Source organism: Echiichthys vipera (genome assembly GCF_963691815.1).
Source record: "Echiichthys vipera genome assembly, chromosome: 6".
Taxonomy (NCBI): Eukaryota; Metazoa; Chordata; class Actinopteri; order Perciformes; family Trachinidae; genus Echiichthys; species Echiichthys vipera.
In genome coordinates this window covers 191,732-201,926 of record NC_139831.1, presented here as the reverse complement: position 1 = coordinate 201,926, position 10,195 = coordinate 191,732, and the positions used below count along the sequence as shown (strand labels likewise).

At 48.4% G+C, this 10,195-nt stretch overlaps 1 protein-coding gene across 1 annotated transcript in view; it reads left to right on the top strand.

Moving 5' to 3' along the window:
• The first annotated feature begins 52 nt into the window (after positions 1–52).
• Positions 53–10,195, top strand: part of arap3 (ArfGAP with RhoGAP domain, ankyrin repeat and PH domain 3) — a 43,150-nt gene continuing 33,007 nt past the window's right edge. The window contains 4 exon segments of the mRNA XM_083915149.1: positions 53–486; positions 8,035–8,188; positions 8,622–9,560; positions 10,033–10,073. Of these exon segments, the coding sequence (XP_083771275.1) occupies positions 8,115–8,188; positions 8,622–9,560; positions 10,033–10,073 (1,054 nt within the window). The 5' untranslated portion in view covers positions 53–486; positions 8,035–8,114.

Genomic DNA, 10,195 nt, shown 5'->3' with positions numbered 1-10,195 from the left:
AGACCGGAGACCTGCAGAAACCAGGGACCAGCAGAGACCAGAGACCAGCAGAGACCAGCAGAGACCAGGGACCTGCAGAGACCAGAGACCTGCAGAGACCAGGGACCGGAGACCAGCAGAGACCAGGGACCTGCAGAGACCAGGGACCAGAGACCTGCAGAGACCAGGGACCTGCAGAGACCAGGGACCAGGGACCAGCAGAGACCAGAGACCAGCAGAGACCAGAGACCTGCAGAGACCAGGGACCGGAGACCAGCAGAGACCAGGGACCTGCAGAGACCAGGGACCAGAGACCTGCAGAGACCAGGGACCTGCAGAGACCAGGGACCAGGGACCAGCAGAGACCAGAGACCAGCAGAGACCAGAGACCAGCAGAGACCAGGGACCTGCAGAGACCAGGGACCTGCAGAGACCAGGGACCAGCAGAGACCAGAGACCTGCAGAGACCAGGGACCAGCAGAGACCAGGACCCAGAGCGGATCAGAGGTGAGACACAAAAATACAAAATATAAATAAACAACAACAAAGTGACAAAATTAATGAATCAATTAAAAAAAACAAGTCAATGAATAAAAATATTTTATTTATTTATTTATCAATAAATAATAAAATTAAAAGTAAATTCTAAAAAATAATAAAAATAAAAATAATCAATTTAACTGAAAATCTAAAAACCTGTGAAATTAGTTTGGATCAAAACAAAAGAACAAAACAATTCAGTGATCTAGTGTTGTAGTGATCTAGTGTTGTAGTGATCTAGTGATGTAGTGATCTACTGTTGTAGTGATGTAGTGATCTAGTGTTGCAGTGATCTAGTGTTGTAGTGATGTAGTGTTGTAGTGATGTAGTGATCTAGTGATCTAGTGTTGTAGTGATCTAGTGTTGTAGTGATCTAGTGTTATAGTGATCTAGTGTTATAGTGATCTAGTGTTGTAGTGATCTAGTGTTGTAGTGATCTAGTGTTGTAGTGTTGTAGTGTTGTAGTGATCTAGTGTTGTAGTGATCTAGTGTTGTAGTGATCTAGTGTTGTAGTGATCTAGTGTTGTAGTGTTGTAGTGATCTAGTGTTGTAGTGATCTAGTGTTGTAGTGATCTAGTGATCTATTGTTGCAGTGATCTAGTGTTGTAGTGATCTAGTGTTGTAGTGATCTAGTGTTGTAGTGATGTAGTGATGTAGTGATCTACTGTTGTAGTGATCTAGTGTTGTAGTGATCTAGTGTTGTAGTGATCTAGTGATGTAGTGATCTAGTGTTGTAGTGATCTAGTGTTGTAGTGATCTAGTGTTGTAGTGATCTAGTGTTGTAGTGTTGTAGTGATCTAGTGTTGTAGTGATCTAGTGTTGTAGTGTTGTAGTGATCTAGTGATGTAGTGATCTAGTGTTGTAGTGATGTAGTGATCTAGTGTTGTAGTGATCTAGTGATGTAGTGATCTAGTGATGTAGTGATCTAGTGTTGTAGTGATCTAGTGTTGTAGTGATCTAGTGATGTAGTGATCTAGTGTTGTAGTGATCTAGTGTTGTAGTGTTGTAGTGATCTAGTGATGTAGTGATCTAGTGTTGTAGTGATCTAGTGTTGTAGTGATCTAGTGTTGTAGTGATCTAGTGATGTAGTGATCTAGTGTTGTAGTGATCTAGTGATGTAGTGATCTAGTGTTGTAGTGTTGTAGTGATCTAGTGTTGTAGTGATCTAGTGATGTAGTGATCTAGTGATGTAGTGATCTAGTGATGTAGTGATCTAGTGTTGTAGTGATCTAGTGTTGTAGTGATGTAGTGATCTAGTGTTGTAGTGATCTAGTGTTGTAGTGATCTAGTGTTGTAGTGATGTAGTGATCTAGTGTTGTAGTGATCTGCTGTTGTAGTGATGTAGTGATGTAGTGATCTAGTGTTGTAGTGATGTAGTGATCTAGTGTTGTAGTGATCTAGTGTTGTAGTGATGTAGTGATGTAGTGATCTAGTGATGTAGTGATCTAGTGTTGTAGTGATCTAGTGTTGTAGTGATGTAGTGATCTAGTGTTGTAGTGATCTAGTGATGTAGTGATCTAGTGTTGTAGTGTTGTAGTGATGTACTGTTGTAGTGATGTAGTGATGTACTGTTGTAGTGATGTAGTGATCTACTGTTGTAGTGATGTAGTGATCTACTGTTGTAGTGATCTACTGTTGTAGTGTTGTAGTGATCTACTGTTGTAGTGATCTAGTGATGTAGTGTTGTAGTGATCTACTGTTGTAGTGATCTAGTGTTGTAGTGATGTAGTGTTGTAGTGATCTAGTGTTGTAGTGATCTAGTGTTGTAGTGATCTAGTGATGTAGTGATCTAGTGTTGTAGTGATGTAGTGTTGTAGTGATCTAGTGTTGTAGTGATCTAGTGATCTAGTGATGTAGTGTTGTAGTGATCTAGTGTTGTAGTGATCTAGTGATCTAGTGTTGTAGTGATCTACTGTTGTAGTGATCTAGTGTTGCAGTGATCTAGTGTTGTAGTGATCTAGTGTTGTAGTGATCTAGTGATGAAGTGTTGTAGTGATGTAGTGATGAAGTGTAAACATCAACATAAAGATAAAGCAGCTGTGATCATTGACAAACACTGAATTGAAACTTATGGTAAAGATTAAAACTTTGTTCTGCTGAGGCGTTCAAGGACCCGCTGAGGCGTTCAGGGACCCGGCGAGGGGTGCAGGGACCCGACGCGGCTTTCAGGGACCTATCGAGGCGTTCAGGGACCCGACGCGGCGTTCAGGGACCTATCGAGGCGCTCAGGGACCCGAAGAGGCGTTCAGGGACCCGACGCGGCGTTCAGGGACCTATCGAGGCGCTCAGGGACCCGTCGAGGCATTAAGGGACCCGTTGAGGCGTTCAGGGACCCGAAGAGGCGTTCAGGGACCCGAAAAGGCGTTCAGGGACCCGCTGAGGCGTTCACACGCAACACAAACATCCTGTAAAGAGGAAACTCCACTTCCTGTTTCAGCTGAACTTTCACAATAAAAACTCGGAATTAAAAACAGGACGGTGTTAAAATCACAGTGTGAGTTTAAAGTTACACACACACACACACACACACACACACACACACACACACACACGCACATGCACACACACACACACACACACACACACACACACACACACACACACACACACACACACACGCACATGCACACACACACACACACACAGGATGTAGGGTGTGTGTGTGTGTGTGTGTGCGTGTCCTGAACAGTAACAGGAAGTGGGATCATCACGTCTTCCTGTTCAGAAACTCCCAGACGGGAGCTGTGATGTCATCAGCGCTGCTCTTAAAGGGGCAGCGCTCTGATTCCTGGGGTCAGCTGACTGATGAGGTCATGACTCATGTGTTTCCACGGTGACGGCACCCGTCACTCCGGGGGCGACCTTTTGAAGCCTCCAATTTGACCTTTTGTCCGTCGCCATCTTGTTTTTGTTAAACAGCTGTGTTTTTATTGGCTAATGAGGGTTCAGGGTTCAGGTGTTCAGGGTTCAGGGTTCAGGGTTCAGGTGTTCAGGTGTTCAGGGTTCAGGTGTTCAGGGTTCAGGTGTTCAGGTGTTCAGGTGTTCAGGTGTTCAGGGTTCAGGTGTTCAGGGTTCAGGGTTCAGGTGTTCAGGTGTTCAGGTGTTCAGGGTTCAGGTGTTCAGGTGTTCAGGGTTCAGGTGTTCAGTGTTCAGGGTTCAGGTGTTCAGGTGTTCAGGTGTTCAGGGTTCAGGTGTTCAGGGTTCAGGTGTTCAGGGTTCAGGTGTTCAGGGTTCAGGCGTTCAGGGTTCAGGTGTTCAGGTGTTCGGGGTTCGAGTGTTCAGGTGTTCAGGGTTCATGTGTTCAGGTGTTCGGGGTTCAGGTGTTCAGGGTTCAGGTGTTCAGGTGTTCAGGGTTCATGTGTTCAGGTGTTCGGGGTTCAGGTGTTCAGGGTTCAGGTGTTCAGGTCTTCGGGGTTCAGGTGTTCAGGGTTCAGGTGTTCAGGTGTTCAGGTCTTCGGGGTTCAGGTGTTCAGGGTTCAGGTGTTCAGGGTTCAGGTGTTCAGGGTTCAGGTGTTCAGGTGTTCAGGGTCCAGGTGTTCAGGTGTTCAGGTCTTCGGGGTTCAGGTGTTCAGGGTTCTGGTGTTCAGGGTTCAGGTGTTCAGGGTTCAGGTCTTCGGGGTTCAGGTGTTCAGGTGTTCATGTGTTCAGTGTTCAGGTGTTCAGGTCTTCGGGGTTCAGGTGTTCAGGTGTTCATGTGTTCAGGGTTCAGGTGTTCAGGTGTTCAGGTCTTCGGGGTTCAGGTGTTCAGGTCATTAGGGGTCCAGGTCTTCAGGGTCCAGGTCTTTAGGGGTCCAGGTCTTCAGGGGTCCAGGTCTTTAGGGGTCCAGGTCTTCAGGGTCCAGGTCTTTAGGGGTCCAGGTGTTCAGGATCACACTGTGACTGTGCAGAGCTGCACTGTGGCTGATGCTAACAATGCTAAGCTAACGAGGCCCAGTGTGTTTCACTGCAGAACAATCGCTCGTCTGTTCGTCACAATAGAAGCTTCTCTCTGCCTCGCTCGCCCACCCTCTCTCCCTCCCTCTCTCCTCCCTCTCTCCCTCTCTCCCTCTCTCTCCCTCTCTCCCTCTCTCCCTCTCTCCCTCTCTCCCACTCTCCTCTCTCCCTCCCTCTCTCCCTCCCTCCCTCTCTCCCTCCCTCCCTCTCTCCCTCTCTCCCTCCTTCCTCTCGTCCTTCCTCTCTTTCTCTCAACTGGAAACAGGGAAACCGTTAGCTTAGCATAAAGACTGGAAACAGGGGAACCCGTTAGCTTAGCATAAAGACTGTAAACAGGGAAACAGTTAGCTAAGCATAAAGACTGGAAACAGGGGAACCCGTTAGCTTAGCATAAAGACTGTAAACAGGGAAACAGTTAGCTTAGCATAAAGACTGGAAACAGGGGAAACAGTTAGCTTAGCATAAAGACTGGAAACAGGGGAAACAGTTAGCTTAGCATAAAGACTGGAAACAGGGAAACAGTTAGCTTAGCATAAAGACTGGAAACAGGGAAACAGTTAGCTTAGCATGAAGACTGAAAACAGGGAAACAGTTAGCTTAGCATAAAGACTGGAAACAGGGAAACAGTTAGCTTAGCATAAAGACTGGAAACAGGGAAACAGTTAGCTTAGCATAAAGACTGGAAACAGGGAAACAGTTAGCTTAGCATAAAGACTGGAAACAGGGAAACAGTTAGCTTAGCATAAAGACTGGAAACAGGGGAAACAGTTAGCTTAGCATAAAGACTGGAAACAGGGAAACAGTTAGCTTAGCATAAAGACTGGAAACAGGGAAACAGTTAGCTTAGCATGAAGACTGGAAACAGGGAAACAATTAGCTTAGCATAAAGACTGGAAACAGGGAAACAGTTAGCTTAGCATAAAGACTGGAAACAGGGAAACGGTTAGCTTAGCATAAAGACTGGAAACAGGGGAAGCGGTTAGCTTAGCATAAAGTCTGTAAACAGGGGGAACAGTTAGCTTAGCATGAAGACTGAAAACAGGGAAACAGTTAGCTTAGCATAAAGACTGGAAACAGGGAAACAGTTAGCTTAGCATAAAGACTGTAAACAGTTAGCTTAGCATAAAGACTGGAAACAGGGGAAACGGTTAGCTTAGCATAAAGACTGGAAACAGAGTGTTTCAGTAGTTTTGTGTTTATTTTGCGCGACTTTCTTCAGCCGTTCAAATCTCTCTCACTCTGATCTGATCTACAGGGAGGGCCACAGTTACGAGCTAACAAGCTAACGAAGGACAGATGCTAACGACCCGCTGGTCTCCACTGCAGCGGCAGAAACAGTCCGCGTGTTTGAATCCCTGAGAAACTAAATATGAAATTTTATTCAAGCAGAGCTGCGAACGTTCTCATGTGTCGTCGTTCTCCTCAAAGCAACTTCAGTCAGAAGCAACTGGACCTGGTTCTCTGCCAGGACCAGGACCAGGACCTGGTCCAGGCTGGGACCAGGACCAGGACCAGGTCCAGGACCAGGACCAGGACTAGAACCGGCAGAGAACCAAGTCCAGTTGCTTCTGACTGAAGTTGCTTTGAGAACATGTTCAAGTAGTTTTTAAAAGTTACACTTGTGTTTTTCTGATTACACTTTCCAAAGAGACGCCCACCAGAGACAGGATACACACACACACACACAGACACACACACACACACACACACACACACACACACACACACAGTTCATCCTTTGAAAGCCCTCCACCCTGCAGCTTGAGGCTGTTTGACCTGCAGACACTCCCTGTATCCTGTGTGTGTGTGTGTGTGTGTGTGTGTGTGTGTGTGTGTGTGTGTGTGTGTGTGTGTGTGTGTGTGTGTGTGTGTGTGTGTGTGTGTGTGTGTGTGTGTCTGTGTGTGTGTGTGTGTGTGTGTGTGTGTGTGTGTGTGTGTGTGTGTGGTCTTCTCCTTCGATGAAACAGAACATCTGTCTTTCAAACGTCAGGTTCAAAGAGAACTTTATTAATGTGAAAGTTTCAGTTTCGTTCACTTTTCTCTTCCTCTGCTGAACAATAACTGTGGTTCATGATCCACAAACTTAACGGTCTCCTTTAGTGGTCTCAACTTAACGGTCACCCTTAGGTGTCTCAACTTAACGGTCTCCCTGCTGCAGATTCTCTCATTGTTCCAAGTTGCTAAAAATAATCCTGACACATGACAGGGTGTGTGTCTGTGTGTGTGTGTGTGTGTGTGTGTGTGTGTGTGTGTCTGTGTGTGTGTGTGTGTGTGTGTGTGTGTGTCTGTGTGTGTGTGTGTGTGTGTGTGTGTGTGTGTGTGTGTGTGTGTGTGTGTGTCTCTGAGTGTGTGTGTGTGTGTGTGTCTGTGTGTGTGTGTGTGTGTGTGTGTGTCTCTGTGTCTGTGTGTGTGTGTGTGTGTGAGGTCAGAGGTCGTCCTGCTGCAGACGCAGAGAAACAATCGTGCGTCTGTTTCCGCCCGATGACATCATCCTCTGTTCTTCCTCTGTGGTCGGGGGGAGGGAGGGGAGGGAGGGGAGGGGGGGTCAAAGGTCAAAGCGACGTCGTCTCAGATCTGAACTTTCGTGGTTTCAATCACGACGGTTGTTGTTGTGTTGTTGTTGTGTTGTTGTTGTTGTGTAACGTGTTGTTGTTGTGTTGTTATTGTGTTGTTGTTGTGTTGTTGTTGTTGTGTAACGTGTTGTTGTGTTGTTGTTGTTGTTGTTGTGTAACGTGTTGTTGTGTTGTTGTTATTGTGTTGTTGTTGTGTAACTTGTTGTTGTTGTGTAACGTGTTGTTGTTGTTGTGTTGTTGTGTTGTTGTTGTGTAACGTGTTGTTGTGTTGTTGTTGTTGTGTTGTTGTTGTGTTGTTGTTGTGTTGTTGTTGTTGTGTAACGTGTTGTTGTGTTGTTGTTGTTGTTGTTGTGTAACGTGTTGTTGTGTTGTTGTTATTGTGTTGTTGTTGTGTAACTTGTTGTTGTTGTGTAACGTGTTGTTGTTGTTGTGTTGTTGTGTTGTTGTTGTGTAACGTGTTGTTGTGTTGTTGTTGTTGTGTTGTTGTTGTGTTGTTGTTGTGTTGTTGTTGTTGTGTAACGTGTTGTTGTGTTGTTGTTGTTGTTGTTGTGTAACGTGTTGTTGTGTTGTTGTTATTGTGTTGTTGTTGTGTAACTTGTTGTTGTTGTGTAACGTGTTGTTGTTGTTGTGTTGTTGTGTTGTTGTTGTGTAACGTGTTGTTGTGTTGTTGTTGTTGTGTTGTTGTTGTTGTTGTGTTGTTGTTGTTGTGTAACGTGTTGTTGTGTTGTTGTTGTTGTTGTTGTGTAACGTGTTGTTGTGTTGTTGTTATTGTGTTGTTGTTGTGTAACTTGTTGTTGTTGTGTAACGTGTTGTTGTTGTTGTGTTGTTGTGTTGTTGTGTAACGTGTTGTTGTGTTGTTGTTGTTGTGTTGTTGTTGTGTAACTTGTTGTTGTTGTGTAACGTGTTGTTGTTGTTGTGTTGTTGTGTTGTTGTTGTTGTTGTTGTGTAACGTGTTGTTGTTGTTGTGTTGTTGTGTTGTTGTTGTGTAACGTGTTGTCGTCTCCCTCAGATGGACGGCAGCTGTGTGTGTCTGTAGGACAGTGATGGCCGTGGCGTTTCCTGGACGGCGAGGACACAGAGTCAGACTCCATGTTGGTCGCCATGGCGTCGTTGGATGGAAGCACGCCGGTTGAGACGCTTCTGACAGCGATCCACCTGGAGAGGTACATCCATGCTAACACTTAGCATTAGCATTCACACCCAGACACAAAGAACCACACGAGAAGAGGCAGGAAGTGACAGAACAGGAAGTGAGAGAACAGGAAGTGACGTAACACCGTGATGTGCGAGACAGGATGTTGACACATCATTCCTGCGCCTCGATGTCGTCGTTGGCACATGAGTTCAGCCTGCATAGTGTTAGCTTGTGTTAGCTTGTGTTAGCATGTGTTAGCTTGTGTTAGCTTGTGTTAGCATGGGTGCTAGTCCGTCTGTTAAGGCTGTTTACTTTCTTACTTTCCACCGTGGTCACACCGTGGTCACACCGTGGTCACACCGTGGTCAATATTCTGACACCACCGGGCTTTTATTCTGAAAGTGACCAACAGGAAGTTCAGAGCAACAACAGACGTGCTGTGTAACTGTTTCCTCCTGCAGGTACCAGGACACCTTCCGTCGAGCCGGTCTCCTATTGGCTGGAGACTTCACACACCTGGACAACGACGCCCTGGTGAGTCTGGGCATCAGCGCCACGGGACACAGGAAGAGGATCCTGCGATTGGTCGGCCACATTCAGAGGACGGAGAGTCAGAGAGCCAATCAGAGAGCTGAGCTCCCGCGTGACCGCTGTCAGTCTGTGACGGACTTTCCCTCCCGCGGCGTCGCGGCGCGCCGGCAGTCGTCAGGACCCGTTAACTTCGAGGCGTTCAGGAACAGCTCGGCCCCGGACCTCGCCGCCATGCTGACCGGCTCCGACGGCGGCAGACCTGCGGTGAAGCCGGTTCCCAAACCCAGAACCGTCTTCAACCGCCGCAGGACGGCGCCCGTCCACTTCTGTCCGACACCGGACCCTGCTCCGCCCCCCCCCAGGAGGCTTTCCCAGGAGTCCATCTGTTTTACTGTGTTAGAGGGTTTGACCTCAGGGGACACGCCCACCCCCGACGCCAGGTCGACCTCTGACCTCACCGACAAGTCGACCACGCCCGGCCGGCGCCCGAGCCAGGAGAGGAGGAGGCCGAGCCGTAGCTTGTCCCTGACAGACGCCGGAGGGCTGTTACCTCCTGTTCCCCCGAGGCTGAACCGTCGGATCTCCCTCGGCGTGTCCCAGGGGTCCCCGTCCTCTTCCTCTTCCTCACCTGTTCGGACGCCTCCTGGGACTTCCTGTCCTGGGACTTCCTGTCCTGGTAGTCTTGACAACAGCAGACTCTCTGGATCCCCTCCGCCCGGTTCACCCACAGGTGGGGGTCTGGAGATGGTGTCTAATGAGATCTACTGGGGGACTTCACCCGGCTCTGCTGCCCCCGCTGGAGGGAGGAGTCACTGCAGCCAGCAGTCCGCCCCCCCGACGCCTCCGAGACAAACACCTGAGAGCAACAGGTAGGTGCCTGTGACGGACTCACACCGGGGTCCACACCGGGGTCCAGACCAGGGTCCAGACCAGGGTCCAGACCCGGGTCCAGACCAGGGTCCAGACCGGGGTCCAGACCGGGGTCCACACCAGGGTCCAGACCAGGGTCCAGACCAGGGTCCACACCAGGGTCCAGACCAGGGTCCAGACCCGGGTCCAGACCAGGGTCCAGACCAGGGTCCACACCAGGGTCCACACCAGGGTCCTGACCCGGGTCCAGACCAGGGTCCACACCAGGGTCCAGACCCGGGTCCAGACCAGGGTCCAGACCCGGGTCCAGACCAGGGTCCAGACCAGGGTCCACACCAGGGTCCAGACCAGGGTCCAGACCAGGGTCCAGACCCGGGTCCAGACCAGGGTCCAGACCAGGGTCCACACCAGCAGCTTCATTACCTTCTTCTAACTCTTTGAATCAACTCTCAGGTGTTTGTGTGTTTTCAGCGGCAGCACTTTGAGTAACAACTCTTCAGGATCAGCCAGAGGTGAGTACAGTTCTCCTGGTTCCTGCTCCGCGTGTGTGTGTGTGTGTGTGTGTGTGTGTGTGTGTGTGTGAACACAGACGTGTGTTCTCCTGGTTCCTGCTCCGTGTGTGAACACAGACGCA